Source organism: Astatotilapia calliptera, chromosome 4 (genome assembly GCF_900246225.1).
Source record: "Astatotilapia calliptera chromosome 4, fAstCal1.2, whole genome shotgun sequence".
NCBI lineage: Eukaryota > Metazoa > Chordata > Actinopteri > Cichliformes > Cichlidae > Astatotilapia > Astatotilapia calliptera.
Window position 1 is genome coordinate 17,578,292 of NC_039305.1, and position 24,352 is coordinate 17,602,643.

General features: G+C 38.5%; 1 protein-coding gene across 4 annotated transcripts; it reads left to right on the top strand.

Annotated features, from left to right (window-relative positions):
- LOC113020897 (uncharacterized) lies at positions 1 to 23,111 on the top strand. 4 transcript variants are annotated; one of them, XR_003272243.1, is made up of 3 exons: positions 1 to 221; positions 4,769 to 4,873; positions 4,991 to 6,784. XR_003272243.1 is itself a non-coding variant. In XM_026165199.1 (2 exons), exon 2 carries the CDS (start codon positions 21,955 to 21,957, stop codon positions 22,975 to 22,977), a length of 1,023 nt encoding a protein of 340 aa, XP_026020984.1. In that variant the 5' UTR covers positions 1 to 221; position 21,954; the 3' UTR covers positions 22,978 to 23,111. The 4 variants fall into 4 exon arrangements, 3 of the variants coding, with proteins under 3 accessions (XP_026020984.1, XP_026020985.1, XP_026020983.1); XM_026165199.1 differs by lacking the exons at positions 4,769 to 4,873; positions 4,991 to 6,784 and adding an exon at positions 21,954 to 23,111; XM_026165200.1 differs by having other exon boundaries at positions 4,769 to 6,784.
- Positions 23,112 to 24,352: the final 1,241 nt, after the last annotated feature.

Here is a 24,352-nt window from a genome sequence, read left to right on the forward strand (position 1 = left end):
GCTCATAAAATGATCAATAATTTGCTTTCACGTGACTGTTAAACTAGAAACCCTTAAATCCATGATGGCGTTGCTCTTTAATAGCCTCATCTAAATATCTGGATTGTCAACATTCATCTTCGCCACTAGCGGAGCTTATTGCTCTGGTTTCATTTACCAGGAAAGCAAAACTTAAAGGGAGTTACGACTGTCCTCACACAAACAACAGCAGACTTACAAAGGTAAGTTCTCTCATTTCCTCATGGATTCCTTTTCACTTACTTTCACTCACATGATTTTGCCCTAATGCAGAATTTATTCTATATTTAAAGATACAATGAAGTGGGTTTAACATGGAGTGGATCACACTGCACTTAAATTACAAGCATACTCATTCACATGAAAAATGATCTATAAGTCTGTAGTATAATTACAATTTAGAAAAATGTCATAGTTTCACTTTCTGGCACAGGGAGAGGTGTGTATCATGACACCTGTTTGTTGTCGTGCCGCACGCACTGCTTTCGCTACTGGACTAGTTTTTCCGTTTTCAGCGTTTTGATTTCAGTTTTGATTTCGGTCCGGAGCCACTGGACGGCCAGTAACAACCTCGGTTAACACTGCTTAATTTAAATCATCGCTCCCTGGGATATTTTGGATTAAGGACGCTAGTGGCAAACTTGCTAACGGGTCATCGGGGTAACGCTACGAGCGCGTCTCTAAATATGAGCCGAAGAAAGGACCGACAGCTGAGGAAGGCGATGATATTAAGTCGCTGGAGTTTATGACAGGGGAGATTTCTACGGAGCCCCGCAAGGGACATAGGAGGGAAAAAAGTAAGATGAACTTTTGCGAGATAAACGTTTAAGATATTTTCAGGCGTGAATGTAGCCGTGTAAAAAATCAAATATCTGATCGGTTTATCAAGACATCACATATTTGCAAAAGTGCTCCGACGTTTTCGGAGACGTCTGTTACCCACCAGCTCGAAGCTAACAGGAGTTCGAGACATAAATTAACATATGCCAGGGGGTGTAATATAAAAAAGTTAAATACATTCAAATAATTTGTAATTAGTACAAACAGTGGCTCTGCTATGCTCCAATCCCTCCATATTGTGGCCAATCACATGCGAGGATATGATAATATCATTATGTGAAAAACAGAGAGGGTGAGAGACGCGGCAGTCTTCAGGTGAAGGCAGATGGATTATTCTGGTTTTCAAATTGGACAACACCTTCTTTATAGTCTGTAATTTATACAGTCATAACAACACAACTCAGGCCAAATCTATGTGCATACAATTATCTGAGAAACTTGATTTTTTTTTTTTTAATCAAAATATAAAGGAGCCCACATGATTCTTGGAGGAGATTACAATGATGCTCCAGACGATCTTATAGATAGAGTGCCAATAAGAACATCTCAACACTCAAAATTTAAAAGCACTGCATTTTTCTGTGAACAACTTGCAGTTATAGATGTATGGAGATTCTTCAACTCTGATACAAAAGAGTTTACCTGGAGCAATGCAAATAGATCTCTACAATCCAGAATTGATTTGTGGTTAATATCTTCTTCATGTTTACATTTTGTTTCAGAATCTTCTCATGATTTTGCTCCATTAACTGATCACAAATTGATCACAATTCACTTAGTTGGCAATAAACAAAGTCAAAGTAAACTACGTGGTTTTTGGAAGCTAAATAATAATTTATTGAATGATGATACATTTTGTAGTATAGTGGAAAAAACGGCAGAACAGATGGAAAAAACTAAAACTATATTGAACTTATGGCTCCAAAGAGACCTATCCATTTTTGGTAGAATCCTTTTGACTAAAGCTGAAGGTGTTTCCAGATTTGTGTATCCAGCTCTTTCCCTTAATGTGTATGATTCCACATGTAAAAATGTTAATAGCTTATTTGTTAACTTTGTATGGAAGAATAAGCACCATCATCTAAAAAAATCATTGCTTTGTGGACCTAAAGATAAAGGTGGTTTTGGCCTTCTGGACTTCATGGACCTGAACTATACATTTAAGGTGAAATGGCTAAAAGAATGCTTAAAATCTCCTGGATCATTATGGCATTTCATTCCACATAACATTTTTAGAAATGTTGGAGGTTTACAGTTCCTATTGTCTTGTAATTATAGTATATCAAAGTTACCAGTTAAAATGTCTGTATTTTATCAACAGGCATTGTTGGCTTGGAAATTATGTTATTCACATAACTTTTCTCCACATAGATCTATTATCTGGAATAACGAATGTATTACTAAGAGGAACAAATCACTATATTTGCAGAATTGGATTGATAAAAATATAATATATTTAAAAGACTTATTTGACTCTGAAGGCCAGCTACTTAGTTACAATGACTTTATTACAGAAAAAATATTCCCTATCAAATTTAAAGATTTTAGCTCTGTAATAAAGTCCGTTCCCAGTGGACTGACTGAGTTGATGAAAAGCTACAAAACACAGAACACACCACATGCATCCGTTAACACTCTTTATATAAATGGTATTGATTTCTTAAGCAAGAAATGGACCAATAAACATATTAGAGAATGTTTGTATAATGCGAAGAAAATAACTCCAAGAGGGAAGTTTTTTCGGAATGCTATTTTTGATAATATCAACTGGGATAAAGCGTGGCTTGTTCCTTTTAGATTTTGTATTACAAACAAAGTTAGAGAATTACATTTGAAAATATTACATAACATATATCCATCTAACACGTACATTTCAAGATTCTGTGACATTGATAGAAAATGTACCTTTTGTAAAACTGAACTTGAAAGTGTTACCCATTTGTTTTATGGCTGTTCATATAGTGCTACATTTTGGAGAGAGCTTGAAAATTATATACTGTGCAAGACAACATACGAAATCAAAATTGAAGGGAAGAACATTATCACTTATTTTGAAACTAAAGAAAAAAAAATATGTGCCATTGTCAATTTTTCTATCTTATTAGGGAAATTCCATATATATAAATGTAAATTTCAAAACTCAACCCCATCATTTAATTTGTTTTTGATTGAAATTGAATATTACTTAAACTCTCTTAAATTAACTTCCAATAAAAAAGGTTTATCATTGATTGAAATTCATTCAGACATGTTTAACGAATGAGCTGTCACAACTTTCAAGTACAAAGTTGTTATGAAGTCTGTCACATCCCCCCCCCCCCTTTCTTTTTCTTTATTTATTTATCCTTCTTATTTCATTGTACTGTATATTGTTACTCTTATTTGCCTTGTATGTCTACTGTACAAACTGAACTAGAATGACTGACTGTTCGCTTTATAATTTCAATAAAGTTAAAGTTTAAAAAAAAGGCCCTGGAAAGGAAATACAGAAAAGAAAAAAAAAGAGAGAGACGCGGCAGTCGAGTGGAGCTGTCCTCTCAGTAAGTGAGTGAGACAGTAGACAGCGGTGAGGAGGGCTGTGCGAGTGCATTGCAAAAACACATAAATATGCCTGACACCCGTAAACAAAGCAGCATCTGGGTGCAGTTTAAAGACTTTTTTTGTCTCGGTCTCAGTCTTGACTTTGTCTTGGTCATGACTTGGACTGTCCTCGTCTTGATCTTGGTTTAGGCCAGCGGTCCCCAACCTTTTTTGCGCCACGGACCGGTTTATGCCCGACAATATTTTCACGGACCGGCCTTTAAGGTGTTGCGGATAAATACAACAAAATAAAACTAGTACCAGTACCGAAAAAATTAAAATTTATTCATAACACACGTGAAAAGACCCAGGAAAACCGAGTAACCGATAAAACCGATAACAAAATAACGCTGAAAACCGATAAAAACCCTGAAAACTATACATTTCACACCTGAGCCTCAACTCTCGCGGCCCGGTACCAAACGACTCACGGACCGGTACCGGTCCGAGGCCCGGGGGTTGGGGACCGCTGGTTTAGATGGTCTTGACTACAAGTCTAGTTCTCACCCACTATTTTCATAACAGTGACATGTATACATGTGTGTTGGTGCAAAAGTATGTTTATACACTGTATACATACATACATACACACACATATACATACATACACACACATATACATATATATTATAGATAGATAGATAGATAGATAGATAGATAGATAGATAGATAGATAGATAGATAGATAGATAGATAGATAGATAGATAGATAGATAGATAGATAGATAGATAGATAGATAGATAGATACTAAATATTGATTTTATTTCTTTTTTTTGGTGCCCAAATTTATGCACCTGCCCGATTTTGTTTAAACAATTACTGCACACTTTCTGTAAATCCAATAAACTTCATTTCACTTCTCAAATATCACTGTGTGTGTCTCCTATATGACACATTTAACTGACATTTTTTATTGTAACAACCAACGATTTATACAGGAAAATAATGACTATTAACCCTCTCAAGGCAGACGTTGCCGATTTGCAACAGTTAAAAACTAACAACCTGATTACCCCACATACATATTTTATGAGTTTTTTTTACTCAGAAGTACCACTGCAGGACTTGGTTGTGCATTCGCAACAAAAAAACTAATTTGAGCCTGAGAGGGTTAACAAGGTTCCCCAAACTTTTGCATCCCACTGTATATACATGGACGGACGGACAGACAGTTAAAGCTGTCTTAATAATTAATATTCTATTAATCACAATATGCAGTCATCACATAATCATTTGATGCTTCACTTGGTCAAAAAAAATCATGTAATGAATGTCAGAATATAAAGTATGCATGAACAATAAAAACAGTGACTTCTTAAATCTCCACAGGATGAAGATGTTTGGAAGAATGATGAGCTGCTGTGTGGCTCTCCTCCTGACCTTCAGCTCTGTGTCAGCTGTAAGACGAAAGCTCAACTCAATCACTGATCTGAGGTCAGTAGGCTTTGGCCAGTCTGTGCCTGAGCAGAGCCTCTGGTTGCTCCACTGGTTTGCCAATGAAATTGACATTGACATAAACGATGACATAAGTCTGATCTTTGACCCAAATAGTGGTGATTATGGCTCACATCATTATCGCAACGATGAACAGCTGTTAGAGCCACCGCCGTGGGGATATCAGTACTACAGTCTTGGGAATATCCATCGAGAAGGATCGTTGCGACTTCCACATCATGTCTTCCAATTAGAGCACGAGTACGGCAACAGGGCTCGGATCATAATCAGAGTCAGGGAGCCAAACCATGGATGGCGAACTTCACAGATAATAGACCGAGTCTATATCACACAGCATTATGGTACATCTGAACATCGAGGGACAGATTATGATCCACAATATACATATGAGATCACTGCTGACCTCTTAAGAGCGATCAGCAAGTTTTCCATGGACAGTAATGACATCAATTTACTGATGTCTCTCAGAGACCACTTTAGAAGCAGCGCTGATGACTCCCAGCTATCAGAGATGAGAAACACGTGGGGTGACCTCGCTTGTCTTGGACTGTTGTTGTTTATTGTGATCCAGAAGAGCAATTCCTCTCACAAACACAACAGATGGCAGCCATCACAGAGAAGCAACACACTAAGTGATACTGTGGTCAACATCACAGAGAGCAGGCAACACAATGCTTTTGTCTCCCCAGAAAGCTTCAACTCTACTTTGCAGGACAACAACACCTGTGTTAGGTGTTTCTGTGTTGTGTTTGGTGTTTCAGTCATCTTTGTCTTCTGTATCTGGCATACTCACTTATATATTAATTTAACTACAATCAGTGTCAACACACAGATTAAATAGAGCATTTTATTACAGTGTACTGCCACTGACTGCAAAACCCTTGAGCAAACCGTGTTTCGCCATCAGTCTTCCTCCTGCAGTCTTGATACACTCCCTTTTTTCTTTTCCTCAGAAGCTCAGCCCCTAAACTCTTTTTCCTGACATTTTCCCTGCAGCACTGAAGACTGAAGTTGTCAATCCTTCTTGAAAAAACAGAGAAATTGGTATATTTTACACTATAATATTTATTGTCTCTATTATTGGTTTCAAAGTATCCATAAGATTGTTGAAAATGTAGTTTGTTTTTATTCAGCCAATTTTGTTCTGTCTATGCTTCCTTTAATAGAGGGTGGCTTATCATAACTACGCAGATAACACCCTGATTTAAGGCTGTAAGTGAGTCAGCTTTTTCGAGAGAAATTGCTAATTTATGGATTTATTTTTTGTTCCCCAACTTTCCCCATTTCTATTTTAATAATCAGCTAAATTTTTTAATTTCACACCACATCATCTCATATTTCATGACTTTCCTTAATAAGGGTTTATTAATTTTATAGTAAATAAACCCAGTTAGTTTGATCTCACATTGTGTGTGATAAAAAGAAAAATAAATTACAACCAGAACTCCATGTCCTAAGAATCAGTCAGCTATTTTGTTACAACCAGTTGAATAACAGGAGTTGTTCCATTGTACACTTTGAAATGGTGTTTCCTTGCTTGAACTGAAAACCTTAAAGACTTAGATGCAAAACAAAACAAGAAGAGAAACAAAGGTTTCTCTTTAGGACTTTGTGAACTTGTTTTCTCCTTTTTAGCTTAATTTGTTTTTGTTTTTTATCTACATGAATCTTATTTATTACACTTCTGTAACAACACTGGCTCCCGTTTCTGTCTGTTTTTTGTGCGCATTTTCTATTTTCAATGCATGTTGCTGCTTTCTTCATGTTCTATCTATCTGTATGTATCCCAAACAACCCAAATATTAGCGAAACAAACATCTTGTGACACATCCTGTGTTGGAATCATCAATTTAACTGACAGACGTTTTGCTGACTTATTCTTCTGTTCAATCAGGTTCAACAGTTTGTTAAGGTCTACAAATACTTTTTGCACATTTAGATGTTTGCAGGTGTTTATTTGTAGACATGTAAATTATATATATTTTCCTCTACTTGGTCTGGAAATAAAAATTCTGAACAAAACTTTTGATTAATTTGTGTGTAATTTATTTGCTACAAAGAAAAAGAGCTGGATGAACATCCGACTCTGTGGTGATGCCATCTTGTTTGCCAGTGGGTGGAATGATGGACAAAGGAGCTGGATGAACATCTCTTCTTCTTTACGGGCAGTGGTGTCACTGGTGACGTCTGAAACCTCGCTGGTTCAGAAGGTGGTCTGAGCATTGGTGTGATTTATGAACATGTATAAATTTGCGTGTTAGCGTTCGTGTTGGGTTTTCGTCTGTGAGACAGAGGCGCTTGATTTTATAGAGCCAGCTGAAAGGAGAAGGGTTTCCCCCTGGGTGGAAACACTTTTAGCTGAATGTTACATATAAACATTACTACTAAAACATTCACAAGTTGGGTTTTTTTTTTTTGTTAAGTTAAATGAAACAAAATTAATACACTTTTAAGTATTTATTGTGTGCCAATTAACTGGGGCACAACACATCACCTATGAGTGTCTGTGCTGTGGGATACTGGTGCACGCCTGCCTCCTCACCATTATGTGAAAGAAAATACCATCAGCCCAATATTCATGAGCACAGTCACTGTCCCATCTTTTGAAAACACCACAACAGGTTTAACATAAACTTCTCATATCCTGTTGGATTTATTTAAACACTGAGTGAAGTCTTACTGACAGGTTTTTGACATTGATAGAGCTCAACAGCCACGAGGCCTCACAGGTGGTTGAAATGACAATAAAGGTTTTGACCAGCAGGGGGCGTGGTCAGATGAAGCCTCGAGAAATTAAACTTACTTTGAACCAGCTGGACTGAAAGTTTTAAGGTTTCATGAGGCTTTACGAGGCTTCATCTGCACACTTCTGACACCTGACCGGTGCCCACATACTACTTCATCAAGAATCATGGGTTAGAGCAGCTCAGCATATAATATCAAATTATTTATTTACTCTGAACAGCCCCATAAACAATGCCTGCAGTTACAAACATTCAAGGTTATGTTGCTATTGTATTTGTCGAACTAGTCTCAATTTTATTTAGGAAGGTTCCTAATGCTTGGCAGCAGGGCTGGACCCTCAGGGGTGGCACGTGCCATCCTAAATTAATCTCTTGGTTTTATTTCTTGTTGTCAGTAGCAACCGATGCCGATGCCAGAGCACATCGTGAATCAACACCATGGGCATTTCAGATTTTACACAACTATTATTTTGTCAGTGTGTGATGAATGAAAAGTTCCTGTTATTCACTTTGTTTATTACTTTGTAGTTTGGATGCCCGCAGGTGAGGTCTTTATCAAATGCAAAAGGCAGAAATTCATGTCCTTCACATTTTCCATTCAGTGCGCTATAATGGAGACCTAGCTGGGTTGTGTGTTTGACACCCCTGATCTACATTGACTGTAAAGTTTTACAGCTTGGAGATGTTTCACGTGAAATGTTGTAAAGCTTACGGTTAGAAGAGGTTTAATCCTGTAACATTATGTTGACAGTTTCAGCGGCCGTGCGTTGTGACACCCTGACTCTGGCCCCTTTGAAGATTTTGACCAGCAAGTAAGCAAAGAGCAAATACCTGGAAAACGAACTCCTCCTCCCTTATGGTGTCAGTTTAAAGATGAATCAGTATAACAAAAGAAAAAACTATTTTAGTCCTTAATAAAGCTCTATGACATCAGTCACTGCTAAAGTTTTGACTTTGACTGATTGATTTAATGTAGACATACATTTAAATACATCTATGCCAAGATTTGCATTGTTTTCTTGGTGTCTCACAGATTTCTTAGAACAAACAAATAGAGTGACTGGACCACCTGGTGCAGGCAAATCCAGTTTACTTAATCTGTCTTAAATGATTCAAAGAAGGCGGAAATACTGGTTGAACTGGCTGACCCCTGGCAGAGTTCCACACAGCTGTCCAAGAACTTTCAAAACACAGAGGCGTGGTGATCGTAGAAGCATAGGTTCACTGTCGGCATTACAGTAAGTGCATCACAGTTTGTTTGTTTTTTTAAATTAGAAAAGAACTGTTAAACTAGAAACACTTAAATCCATGATGGTGTTCCTCTTTTACAGCCTCATCCAAATAGTTGGATTATCAGACTTCATCTTATCAACTAGCAGAACTTGTTGGTCTGGTTTCACTTACCAGGAAAAGCAAAACATACAGGGAGCTACGACTGTCCTCACACAAACAGCAGCAGCAGCAGGCTTACACAGGTAAGTTCTCTCATTTTCTGGGGAATTCATTCCAATTTATTTTCACTCACATGACTTTACCCTGTTTTCTAATGCTCCATTTATTCTACCAATGACAAAATATTTAAAGATACGATGAAATGGATTGTACTTTGTCCGCCTTCTCTTAAATTGGAAGCATACTCATTCAAGTGCAAAATGATCTAGTTTTGATGTTATTGGTTTAACTTTCTGACACATGGAGAGGTGAGTATCATGAAACCACCTGACAACATAAATAAAGAAAATTATGGGTTAACAGAAGTGTAATGGCTAAGTGGGAAAAAATAAAAAGATGAATGAAAAAGCACTCAAATATGTAGTTGTTTCAATAGATAGATAGATAGATAGATAGATAGATAGATAGATAGATAGATAGATAGATAGATAGATAGATAGATAGATAGATAGATAGATAGATAGATAGATAGATAGATAGATAGATAGATAGATAGATAGATAGATAGATAGATAGATAGATAGATAGATAGATAGATAGATCCTTCCCTGTTATTTATCTGAAGCTGACAGGAGGCTTCAGCCAACAAGTTACAGATACAAGTTATTAGTGTGATTTTCTCTCTTTATGTCACAAAGTTAAAGCTGTTTGAGAAAACAACATTTCTCACTAACAAGCCTCTCGTAACAATTAATCAAAAAAGTAACTTTTGATTTCAGTTGAAGAAAGCAAAATTTTAAAATGCAATTCGAACCCATAATAGATGGTATAAACCAGAGAGGAGAAAAACAAGTAAAACCTGTTTCAGAGTTTGTGTGGCTGAATGGCTATCAAATTATAAACTAGGAGTACATTAAAAGCTGTCTTAATCATTAACATCTGTTAATATGCAGTCATGACATAATCATTAGATTCATCACTGGTGAAAATCATGTAATGAATGTCAGAATATAAAGTATGCATGAACAATAAAAACAGTGACTTCTTAAATCTCCACAGGATGAAGATGTTTGGAAGAATGATGAGCTGCTGTGTGGCTCTCCTCCTGACCTTCAGCTCTGTGTCAGCTGTAGGACGAGCGCTCAACTCAATCACTGATCTGAGGTCAGTAGGCTTTGGCCAGTCCGTGAATGAGCACAGCTTCCGGTTGCTCCACTGGTTTGCCAATGCAGTTGACATCAACATGAATGGTGACATAAGTCTGACCTTTGGCCCAAATAGTGGTGATTATGGCTCACATCATTATCGCAACAAGGAAAAGCTGTTAGAGCCACCGCCGTGGGGATATCAGTACTACAGTCTTGGTAATATCCATCGAGAAGGATCGTTGCGACTTCCACATCATGTCTTCCAATCAGAGCACGAGTACGGCAACAGGGCTCGGATCATAATCAGAGTCAGGGAGCAGAATGTGGGATGGCGAACTTCACAGATAATAGACCGAGTCTATATCACACAGCATTATGAGACCTATGAAGATCGACAGACAGCGTATGATCCACAACATACATATGAGGTCACCACTGACCTGTTAACAGAGTTGAGAAGGTTTTCCTTGGACCGTGATAACATCAACTTACAGTCTCGCAGAGTAGTCCAGGAGAACTATTCCTCTCACGAGTACAACAGACGTCCGCATGATGTGCTCCAGAGTTCACAGAGCCATCAAAACAATGATTTTTTCTTTTCAGAAAGGTACAACTCTAATTTGCATTTCCAATCTCAGGACAACAACACTTGTGTTTATTGTTTCATCTGTGCTGTTGTGATTGTTGCTTCACTTGTTTTTGGTCTTCTGTATCTGTCATACTCACGTAAATAGTAATTCAACTAAACTCAATGTCAACACTCATATTGAATTGAGCTTTTCTGTTTTGCCACTTATTGCAAAACCCTTGAGCAAACTGTGTGGCATCGTTCATCTTGTTCTTCATGTCCTGCCAGACTTTTTCCCCTCAGTCACTTAGCCCCTGCAGCCTTTTTCCTGGTATTTTCCCTTGTGAAAAAGACAGAAATTTACATATTTTTACATTATAAGACAGTATAATAATTATTCACTTTATTCTTGGTCTCTATTTATTCTTCAGATAGTTGAAAACCAAATTAGTGAGTACCTGAATATTAATAGCTACCATGAAATCTTCCAATCAGGCTTTCATCAGTGTCACAGCACAGAAGCTGCTCTCATGAAAGGTGTGAAATTATATTTGGTATAGTAATGCTACTTCTTACCACAATATTCAGTACTTTTGATCATAATATGGCATTATCATCTCACAGGAATCATTCTTAGACCATTTAAATCAAACTTAGAAGGTGGGGATTGTTTACATTTTGTCTCTATTGACAAAGCTGATTCATGGATTTCTTTATGGGTTGACTACTGCAATGCTTTTCTTGCAGTAGAGCGGGTCACTTTGTGTTGCCTTGATGTGAAAATAAAGAGGATGATGTGACATTTAGTTTCTGCCCACTGCTTGAACAAACTGCCTCAGATCTTCACTAGTTTTATCAAATTCTATTTTTAAAAACATGGAACATTTCAAATAAAATCACAGCATCTCGCATTTCATGATATTTCCTAAAACGTGTTTATTCGTCGCATGTTGAATTTTGTGTGGGATAAAAGAAAAACAAATTACAACCACTTATACCTAAAACTGCAGGGGTATAGTAGGTATACGTAGTAAAAAGTTGTACAAACTGTCAGTGATCAACACATGATCACCAGGAGCTGAAGAAGTCGTCAGAATATTACAGTGAAGTGATGTTTGCTTGCTTGGACTGAAAACCTGAAACACTCAGATGCCTGTGCCGCATTTTCCTATTAAAACTGCCAAGAAACAACAAGAAACAACAAGAAAGTGTTTAATAACAGTTTTATGGAGCTTGAGGCGACTGTTGTTGTGATTTGGCGCTGAATAAATAAAATTGAATTGAACTGAATTTACAAAACAACAGTTTGTGAATCAGTGTGGCTCGTTTGAGGAGAATGCACAATTACTCTGATGGATAAATGACACGTGTTGATTGAGAGTCTGTTTCACTGATGGGTTTGTGTTCTTTCTGTAATCTTGAAAACGCTGTTCAATAAAATATATTTTCACGTGTGTGATGTGTCGTAACTGTCTTGACTAAAAGTCATATTTTCAAATTCAAATTCAAATTCAAATTCAAATTTTATTTGTCACGTACACAGTCATACACAGTACGATATGTAGTGAAATGCTTGGACAACTGCTCGTGACCTAAAGAAAACAAAAAAGGAAAAGGCTATGAATAAGATAGGAAATAAATATGAAAAATTAAAAAGGGTAAATTTAACTAGGAAGGAATAAAATATAAATTAAGGTTAAAAATGAAATAACTGTACAACACAAATTAGAATGAAGGGTAAATTTAACTGGGAAGAATAAGATAAAGATAAATATATAAATTAAAGTTGAAAATAAAATAACTGTACAACAAAATACACAATATAGAACTATATAAGAATGTATGAAGAAATATAAATAAATATATACACAATAACAGCAGCTGTACAAGTATTAACCGGAAATGAAGAATATAGTGACCAGTGTTGTGCAAAACCAAAGTCCAGAAAGTCCAGTGTGTGTGTAAGAACTGTATGTGTGGGTCAGTACTGTGTGGTGGTGTGATTGAGAGACCGTATCGCCTGCGGGAAGAAGCTCCTCCTCAGTCTCTCTGTGTTGTATTTTATATATTAGTTTATTTTTTCAGTAATACAAATTAAGTTTCCCAGAGACCTGCTGACATAAAACCAACACAGTTCACTTGATTCAAATTCATCTGGGACTGTTTGTTGCAGGTCTTTCATGTTTCACAACATAGTGTATAACAAACAGCAGATAATATACAGTGGGGCAAAAAAGTATTTAGTCAGCCACCGATTGTGCAAGTTCCCCCACTTAAAATGATGACAGAGGTCAGTAATTTGCACCAGAGGTACACTTCAACTGTGAGAGACAGAATGTGAAAAAAAAATCCATGAATCCACATGGTAGGATTTGTAAAGAATTTATTCGTAAATCAGGGTGGAAAATAAGTATTTGGTCACCTCAAACATGGAAAATCTCTGGCTCTCACAGACCTGTAACGTCTTCTGTAAGAAGCTTTTCTGTCCCCCACTCGTTACCTGTATGAATGGCACCTGTTTGAACTCATCATCTGTATAAAAGACACCTGTCCACAGCCTCAAACAGTCAGACTCCAAACTCCGCCATGGCCAAGACCAAAGAGCTTTCGAAGGACACCAGGAAAAGTATTGTAGACCTGCACCAGACTGGGAAGAGTGAATCTACAATAGGCAAGCAGCTTGGTGTGAAAAAAATCAACTGTGGGAGCAATCATCAGAAAATGGAAGACATACAAGACCACTGATAATCTCCCACGATCCGGGGGCTCCACGCAAGATCTCATCCTGTGGGGTCAAAATGATCATGAGAACGGTGAGCAAAGATCCCAGAACCACACGGGGGGACCTGGTGAATGACCTGCAGAGAGCTGGGACCAAAGTAACAAAGGTCACCATCAGTAACACACTACAACGGCAGGGAATCAAATCCCGCAGTGCCAGACGTGTTCCGCTGCTGAAGCCAGTGCATGTCCAGGCCCGTCTGAAGTTTGCCAGAGAGCACATGGATGATACAGCAGAGGATTGGGAGAATGTCATGTGGTCAGATGAAACCAAAGTAGAACTTTTTGGTATAAACTCAACTCGTCGTGTTTGGAGGAAGAAGAATACTGAGTTGCATCCCAAGAACACCATACCTACTGTGAAGCATGGGGGTGGAAACATCATGCTATGGGGCTGTTTTTCTGCCAAGGGGACAGGACGACTGATCCGTGTTAAGGACAGAATGAATGGGGCCGTGTATCGTGAGATTTTGAGCCAAAACCTCCTTCCATCAGTGAGAATTTTGAAGATGAAACGAGGCTGGGTCTTCCAACATGACAATGATCCAAAACACACCGCCCGGGCAACAAAGGAGTGGCTCCGTAAGAAGCATTTGAAAGTCCTGGAGTGGCCTAGCCAGTCTCCAGACCTCAACCCCATAGAAAATCTGTGGCGGGAGTTGAAAGTCCGTGTTGCTCGGCGACAGCCCCAAAACATCACTGCTCTCGAGAAGATCTGCATGGAGGAATGGGCCAAAATACCAGCTACTGTGTGTGCAAACCTGGTAAAGACCTATAGTAAACGTTTGACCTCTGTTATTGCCAACAAAGGTTATGTTACAAAGTATTGAGTTGTATTTTTGTTATTGACCAAATACTTATTTTCCACCCTGATTTACGAATAAATTCTTTACAAATCCTACCATGTGGATTCATGGATTTTTTTTTCACATTCTGTCTCTCACAGTTGAAGTGTACCTCTGGTGCAAATTACTGACCTCTGTCATCATTTTAGGTGGGGGAACTTGCACAATCGGTGGCTGACTAAATACTTTTTTGCCCCACTGTATGTTGTTTCAATAATACTGTATCATGAGTGACAGTGAGATGTCGTATTGTGGGGTGTCTATTGATTCCCACATTTACTAACCAGACTATGTTCTAGTTAAGAAGGTTACAAAGGAAGCTTTGAAGCAGTTTTACTTAGTATTTAAAGAATTCAGTCAGCTCTTATTATGACTGCTAAACACTCATTTCCTGATTATTTCCTTTCATTTACAATAAAAACATAACCTTGAGTATATGTAATTGCAGGGCTTTTTAATTGGGCTGATTCTCTATATTGTAGTTTCAGCTTCCAGTTATTTATGCAGCCAAGTTATATATGTGTAAAAAACAACACTTGATCCCTTTGAAACAGGTAACGAGCTGCAACTTAAGTGAATCTGCCCATTTTCTGGGCCTGATGTTGGGTCAGGTGCGAGTGTGCCAGCACAGCAACCAATGAAGTCTCTTCTCTGTCCTGAATCAGGACCAGTCACCCCACATGTTTCTTATTTGTCATAGTTGTCATGGAAATGGGTCTCATGATCCAGTGTTTGTGTTTTTGGTTTAATATTCTTTGATTACTGTTGCTCTTGGTTTTGGTTATTCTTATTTTTCAAGCTCTCAGCAATCTTAGTTCTCCCTCCCTCTATTTTCATCTTTTTGTTTAGTTTCTGTTCCCGTGTCCCACGTGTCATGTCTAGTCACCCCGGTCTCTATGTTCGCTCTTTTTTCCCAGTCAGCTGTGCCTCCTTGTCAAGTCTGCGTCTCCGTGCCTGTTTTGTTCTACTTTGATAGTCTCTTGTTCTGTGTTCAGTGTGTTGAGTTTTACTTCTCCTTTGTCTTGTTATGTCAGATTAGTCCCAGCTGTGTTTCCCTCCAGTTTCCCATTCCCTCGTTGCTTCCTTGTGTATTTGAGCCCCGTGTTTTCCTCTGTCCTCTATCCCTTCGTTAACAATCATACACCCTCATCGCTGTGTGTTTCTGTCGTACTCCTTGTATTTCCGAGTTCTCTGTTCCCAGTTCAGTTTCTTATTTTTTGGTTATGAGTTTCTTGTTTTTGGGTTTGTTTTCTGTTTTCTGTGTAAGACTTTTTCCAGCAGTAAAGCTGCTGTTTTAAGTTTACTCTGTGTTCGAGTCCTACATTCTGCCTGCCACGCAGAAAACCATGACAGTAGTTGGGAATCATCAGCACTGCTTCTAAACCGTCAGCTTATGTCATTTTCTTGCACAGAAAACTCTCTGATCAGCAGGTTGGTAGTCACCTGGTATGTTCTGGATTATACCTCGTGCCCTAATTTTCAGATGTTTCATAATGCTGTGTGATATACACTTGGTCTATTATCATACATCATTCTGCTCCCTGACTCTAATTATAATTTGAGTCCCATTACTTCTCCCATTGTCTGCCACATACAGTACAAAGAAACTAACTAACATTTTGTCAATGCTTAAAAACAAAAAACAGAATCAAATTTCTTGGGGAAAAAGACGAATTTCTATAGCAGATAATTAAATAACAGAAAAGCTGACCTACAGTGACCTACAGTGACCTACAGTGAAGTTTCACGGTTAAACAAGGTTTAATCCTGTAACATTATTTCAGATGCTGTGCTTAGTAACACCCTGACTCTGAGCTCTTTGATGACTTTCAACAGCAAGTAAGCAAACAGCAAATACCTGGAAAACGAACTCGTCCTCGCAATTGTGTGATGCTGCACAATTAAAGGTGGATTCATATAACAAAAGAAAGAACTATTTTAGTCCTTAACAAAGCTCTATGGCATCTCTCACTGCTAAAGTATTGACTTTGACTCATTGGTCTAATGTAGACATTCATTTAAATACGTCTATGCCAACATTTGCATTGTTTTCTTTGTGTCTCACAGATTTCATAGAACAAACAAATGGACTCAGAGGACCAGCTGGTGCAGGCAAATCCAGTTTATTCAACCCTGATGACATAATTTCTAGAAGACAGAAATACTGACATTGTTCCTTGCAGCTGTCGAAGGACTTTCAAAACACAGAGATGTGATGATTAAAGAAGCATAGATTCATTGTGGGCATTACAGTAAGTGCATCAAAGGGTTTTTGTGCAGTGTATGACTAATATTTAATCAAAATGATAGCTGGAAGACAATCAGTATCGGGTGCATGTGGAGTGTTTGAAGTTCTGCCATAAAATATCTTAGTTTGATAAATGATGACAATAAAAAAAGGGTTGAGTTGTAACACAATCACATCTTTCTACATATGAATGATCTCAAAAGTTTTATAGTATGATGGTAACTATAGAACAACATTAAATGGATTAAATAAAACCTGAATTACCAAACAAATCGTACAAGAAAACACTGCCATTAAAAACATGTACACTCTATTTTAAATTTATTCATAAGCTTCGACATTGGAGACTCTACTACATCTCTGACCCTGGACTCTTTTGCTGGCTCATTCTTACTTTCATTTAGGTTCAAGTTCTACAAATGCTTTCTGCACATTTAGACTGTTACGACCCCCTCTGCTAGAGGCCAGGGGGAGAGTAACAGCTCTTACACAGGAATCTAACAGAAACAGGGATTGTATTACCAATTGTATAACTGAAAACCATGAGGGCTGCGCACAGCAAGCCAATGGGCAACGTCACATACACACACAAAGGGCATTTTAGATAAGTAAATGAGGCTTGAGGAAGGGAGGAAGAGTAACTCAATACGACAAACCCTACTCAGCTAACCTCGGCTTTGCACACACAGTTTAACTAGTAGGCATTCACAGCGAGTCGAAAAGGCAGACTGCGCTCTCTGTAAAGCAGGGAGAGTGGGATCACTGGTGACGTCTGAAACCTCGCATATTACAGAATGTAACACCTGAATATGTGTAAAAAAAAACAGAAAAAAGGCTTTGATTTTGCCACCCTACTTGATTTCTCCATTTGCCACCCTAAGAAAGTTTCTCTAGATCTGCCCCCTTTTGGTGTCATAATAAGAGCTGACTGAATTCTCTAAATACTAAGTATTCAAAGTTTCAAAGCTTCATTTCTAACCTTCTTTATTAGAAGACACTCTGGTAAGTAGATGTGGGAATCACCAGACACCCCACAATACGACATCACAATAGGTCTCTCATGATACGATATTATTGCAACAAACAAACTAACTAACTAAGTCTGTTGTTCAGATGAACACCAAGGTACCTGTAGCTGTCCACAGCCTCAATGTCCATACCCTGGATGTTCAGTGGTTGCAGTGGAGAATGCTTGTGCCTGCGGAAGTCTACCACCAGCTCCAGATCAACGCCAGTAAAACCAAGGAGCTGGTGGTAGACTTCCGCAGGCACAAGCATTCTCCACTGCAACCACTGAACATCCAGGGTATGGACATTGAGGCTGTGGACAGCTACAGGTACCTTGGTGTTCATCTGAACAACAGACTGGACTGGACTCATAACTCAGACGCCCTCTACAGGAAAGGGCAGAGCAGGTTGTACCTGCTGCGGAGACTCAGGTCGTTTGGGGTGGAGGGCCCACTCCTGAAGACCTTCTATGACTCTGTGGTGGCTTCTGCTATCTTTTATGGCGTGGTCTGCTGGGGCGGCAGCATCTCTGCTGGGGACAGGAAGAGACTGAACAGGGTGATCCGAAGGGCCAGCTCTGTTCTAGGATGCCCTCTGGACCCAGTGGAGGTGGTGAGTGACAGGAGAATGGCGGCTAAGCTGTCATCCCTGTTGGACAACGTCTCCCACCCCATGCAGCAGACTGTGACAGCACTGAGCAGCTCCTTCAGTGGGAGACTGCGGCACCCACGGTGTGGGACGGAGAGATTTCGCAGGTCTTTCCTCCCCACTGCTGTCAGACTCCATAATAAAGACTTTAACTGAACAAACACACACATCCACACATGTGCAATAACACTAAGTGCAATAATCCTTTCTGGCATCGTTGTATTTTTACTCAGTTGTATATAGCATTCGTATTCTATTTTTATCTTATTGTATATTTTTATTCTATTTTATTCTACTGTATATAGTATATTATTTTATTCTATTCTGTACAGCTGTGTACTGTATTTATTCTTATTGTATTCTAATTTTTGCGTCATAACTTTTGCACTGTCCACTTCCTGCTGTGACAAAACAAATTTCCCACGTGTGGGACTAATAAAGGTTATCTTATCTTATCTTATCTTAACTAACATTTTGTCAGTGTTTAAAAGCAAATAAACAGAATCAGTTTTGGGAGGGAAAAGATGAATTTCTATAGCAGATAATTAAATAATAATGTGTGCTGTATTGATCCCCGTGGGGAAATTACTTTTCCCCATTTTACTCATTCACTCAGTGAAGCAGTGGGCAGGCACGCAGGGAGCAGTGTGTAGGGACGGTATCTTGCTCAGGGGTACCTCAGGGTAGCCGTTCAGTGGATTCGAACCCCCGACCTTCTGATCATGTGGCAACCACTCGACCTTCTGACCTATCTAATTAAAACATGCTTAAAAGGTAAAAATTCATTGGGCTGTAGTGGAGTCCTAGCTGGGCTTTATGTTTGACACCCCTGATCTACAGAGACTGTAAAACTTTACTGCTTGGAGATGTTTCATGAGGTTATGGTACTACGGTGGCCCCTAGAGACAAAGCATGTACAAACTCCAAAACACGTGCAAACTCCAAAACACGTGCAAACTGTCCTGTGGTCTCAGCCTCAGATACTTATCAAATCACACAAAGCTCTTGTAGAAACAAACAAACAAATGAACAAAAGATGTTCTCCTTCATTTCTGTCAAACAAAGTTGTATGACAGGTTTCCAGCGGTTAGTATCATGGTTGCTAGGCAACCTGGGAAGCGCAACGGAGACTAGAGCGTCCTATACAGCCCATGTTTGCAACAAACTTGCCGTTTATTTTGCAAATCGAGCTCAACACTGCCCCTAGCGTCCTGGAGCACTTCCGTTGTGTTTTGGAATTTGCATGTGTTTTGGAGTTTGTGTGTGCTTTGTCTCTAGTGGCCACCGTACAGATCAGGTTTAATCCTGTAACATTATTTTGACAGCTTCAGACACACTGACTCTGAGATCTTTGTTGACTTTGAACAGCAAGTAAACAAAGAGCAAATGCCTGGAAAGTAAACTCCTCCTCCTTTATGATGTCATGGTTAAGTATTAAAGGTGGATTGATATAACAACATAGAGGCCTTTTTTAGTCCTTAATAAAGCTCTATGGCGTCACTCACTACTAAAGTATTGACTTCTGACTCATTGGTCTATTGTAGACATTCATTTAAATACATCTATGCCAACATTTACATTTTTTCCTTTATGTCTCACAGATTTCTTAGAAGAAGAAAAAAGAACTCAGTGGACCAGCTGGTGCAGGCAAATCCAGTTTACTTAACCCTGCTGACACGATTTCTATAGGGCAGAATTACTGACAGTGTTCCTTGCAGCTGTTGAAGGACTTTAAAAGCACAGAAACATGATGATCGTAGAATATAGATTCATTGTGGGTATTGTGCGTCACAGGTTCGTTTGTTTTTTCCGTCTAAAGAGTGCAGTCCAGTGAAACAGTGGAGCTCATGAATAATATTTAATCAAAGACAGGACTGAAAGACATCTTAAATCACTGCTGAGTAGGCTGCAGTGGATGGGCAGCGCATAAAGTTAGTTTGATAAAAGAAGGACCTTTTTTTTTAAAGGAAAACTACTGGCGGCAGCTAGCGTTACCTCTTAGCCTCCTGGTATCAATGATAAAATCCTAGTGGAATTAGTCATTGCATTTACAAGACTTCTAGAAAATGTGACCTCTGACCTCTGATGTTTTAGTAAAAACATTCAAATAAAAAATGACGCAAACTTTTAGTTGAAGTTTGATATAATGAAACTAAAAGTTTGAGTTGTATTTTTATCAATTTCCTCCTTTATTTTATTTTATTTTTCTCTGTCTTCCTTGTTTAAAATACTTTTGGAAAAGCAATAAATAAATCTTTGGGGGGAAAAAGTTTGAGTTGTAACACAATCACATCTTTCTACATATGACGGCAGAAAGATATAAGATTATATGATGACAGCAATGATAGAACACCTTTAAACGATGAAAACCTGAATTACCAAACAAATCATACAAGAAAACGCTGCCATTAAAAACATCTGTACACTATTTGAAATTCATTTGTAACCAGCTTCTAGATTACAGACACTACTGCAATCTCTCACCCTGCAGTCCGGCAGACACGTCCATATTCAAACTTTGGACCTAAACCTGCTCGTAAAAAGATCAATAATTTGCATTTATGTGACTGCTAAACTACTACTGGTGTTGCTCTTTGATAGCCTCATCTAAATAGCTGGATTATCAAACTTCCTCTTGACGATTAGCGGAGCTTATTGCTCTGGTTTCATTTACCAGGAAACGCAAAACATAAAGGGAGCTACGACTGTCCTCACACAAACAGCAGCAGCAGACTTACACAGGTACGTTCTCTCATTTCCTGGTGGATTCATTTTTACTTACTGTCACTCACATGACTTTACCTTCGTCTCTAATGCAGCATTTATTCTACATTTAAAGATACAATGAAGTGGGTTTAACATGGAGTCAATTACATTGCACTCAGTCCACCTTCTCTTAAATTACAAGCACACTCATTCACATAAAAATGATCTATTCATCTGCAGTATTACAGTTTTAAACAATATAATTAGTTTAACTTTCTGAGAAAGGGAGAGGCGAATATCATGAAACCAGAGCCAAACCTGACAACATAAATAAGTAAAACTCTGGGTTAACAAAAGTGTAATGAATAAGTGGGGAAAATAAAAGCATGTTTGGTCATGGCTATAAAATATGCTTCACCTCTTTGTTAAAGAATTACTTAGTTTGCTTTGTTTAATTAATCCTCTGTAAACTGAGTGTTGAGCGATCCTTCCCTGTTATTTATCTGAAGCTGACAGGAGGCTTCAGCCAACAAGTTACAGATACAAGTTATTAGTGTGATTTTCTCTCTTTATGTCACAAAGTTAAAGCTGTTTGAGAAAACAACATTTCTCACTAACAAGCCTCTCTTAACACCCTCTTAATTAAAAGTAAACTCTAATATTAAAAAAGTAACTTTTGATTTCAACTGAAGAAAGCTAAATTTTAAAATGCAATTCCAACCCATAATAGATGGTATTAACTAGAGAGGAGACAAACAAGTACAACCTGTTTCAGTGTTTGTGTGGCTGAATGACTATCAAATTATAAACTGGGAATAAATTTAAAGCTGTCTTAATCATTAATAATCTGTTAATCACTTTTTGCAGTCAACACATAGTCATTTGATGTTTCACTGGTAAAAAAAACATGTAACGAATGTCAGAATATAAAGTATGAACAATAAAAACAGTGACTTCTTAAATCTCTACAGGATGAAGATGTTTGGAAGAATGATGAGCTGCTGTGTGGCTCTCCTCCTGACCTTCAGCTCTGTGTCAGCTGTAAGACGAGCGCTCAACTCAATCACTGATCTGAGGTCAGTAGGCTTTGGCCAGTCTGTGCCCGAGTACAGCCTCTGCTTGCTCCACTGGTTTGCAACCACAGTTGACTTTGACAATAACAACATCATCCTGCTGACCTTTGACCCAAACCGTGGTGATTATGGCTCACATCATTATCGCAACGATGAACAGCTGTTAGACCCACTGCCCAGGGGATACCGATACTACACTGTCGGTAACATCTACCAAGATGCATCACTGGAACTTCCAGATTATGTCGTGGAGTCGGACATTGAGGAAAGTAACAGGGCTCGCATTATAATTAGAGTCAGGGGGCGCAACGCAGTACGGACAATAGACCAAGTCTATATCACACAGCATTATGAGCCATATGAAGCTCGAGGGACAGAGTATGATCCACAACATACATATCGGGTCACTACCTGCCTTCTAAGAGTGTTGAGAAAGTTTTCCTTGCATCTCAATAACATCAACTCACTGGCTCTCAGAAACAGAGTTCATGACTCCCAGCTATCAGAGATAAGAAACATGTGGGGGGACCTCGCTTGTGTTGGACTGTTGTTGTTTATTGTGATCCCAGAAAAGTATTCCTCTCACAAACGCAACAACAGACGTCAGCCAGCACCAAGAAGCAACACACAAAGTTATGTTGTGGTCAATATCCCAGAGAGCAGGGAAAATGGTGACTCTGTCGTCCTGGACACGTACAACTCTGATCCTTGGCATTACACATCTCCCTCACGAAGAGACAGGTGCAATGAGAAAAACCGGGTTCAGTGTTTATTCTGTTGTTGTTTTCTAACAATAATTTTTTCAGTCTTTCTTATTATATACAGTGGTGCCTTGTCTCACGACTTTAATTTGTTTCGTGACGGAGCTAATAAGTCAAATCATTCGTATGTCAAAGCAATTTTCCCCACTGACATGAATTGAAATGCCATTAATCCGTTCATGACCCGAAAAAACATTGAGAAAGGAATTTGTTGCATGTTTTTCAATAAGAAAAATCTACTTATAAATAACAAATATTATATAAAAACACAATAAAATTGGATGCACTGCAATAATCTGGTCTTATTAAGTATAATATACTTCATTATGGTGCAGAGTGTAGAAGTTTGATTATTTCTGTAGTTTTGAAAACACTGTTCAATAAAATATATTTTCATGTGTGTGATGGTCATTTTGTGATGTGTCGTAACTGCCTTGACACAAAAGTCGTATTTGATATAATAGTTAATGTTTTCAATAATACAAATTTCCTGGAGATCTGCTGACCTAAAACCAACACGATTCACTTGATTCAAATCCATCTCTGACTGTTTGTTGCAGGACTTTCATGATTCACAACTTAGTGTATAAAAAACAGCAGATAAGATATGTGGCCGACAATAAGAGAAGTAACAAGGATTTTATTATAATTACAGTCAAGGAGCAAATTGAGGCATTGATAACAGACCAAATGTGCATCACACAGCATTATGAGACATGAAAATCAGCGTATGAGGTCTAATCCAGAGCATACATATCAGCTCACTACCAACCTGCTGAAGGAGATCAGAGAGTTTTCTGTGGAAGAAAATGACATGAGCTGACTGATGGAAGCAGTGCTGATGATTCCAGCTGAGGCAGATCAGAAACACATGGGGTGACCTTTCTTGTCTTTGACTGTTTTTCTTTATTGTTTCTGAGGAAAAGTATTCCTCTCACAAACACAACAACAGACCTCAGCCTGCAGCAGGAAGGAGCACACAACGTTTTTTGTGGTCAGACTGTGAGCCCCTCTCAAGTGACTGAACTCCTCTTCCTATTTGTAAGGGAGAGGCCAACCACCTTTCACAAAAAGCTTATTTCTGCAGTCTCGTTCTTTCGGTCACTACTCAAAGCTCGTGACCATAGGTTGAGAGTAGGGATGTAGACAACTAGTAAATTGACAGTTTTGCTTATACCCTCAGCTCTTACAACCTCACATGTTATACTGATCCTGACTCTGGACAGAGGAGACTCTTCATTGACAGTAGTTACCACGCTGACACCTGACGCATCGTCAATCCTGAGATACTACTTCATTGAAAACAATGGGCGAGGGCAGCTCAGCTCATAGTATCAACTTATTTTACTTCCTTACTTACAGCTCAATAAACAAGGTCTGCAGCTAGATACATCCAAGGTGTTAGCTCCATGTATAGTTATTCAATGTTTTATTTTGAAAAGCCTCAAAAGGATATGGTGCGACACGATGGTTTTACCATCGTTGTTGCACAAACCGATGCATAAAACAGTCTCATCCATCCAGAGTGTTTTTTTA

Excerpts from the sequence above, each read along its gene's own strand:
- LOC113020897 (XM_026165199.1), top strand. The coding sequence starts at position 21,955 with ATGAAGATGTTTGGAAGAATGATGAGCTGCTGTGTGGCTCTCCTCCTG.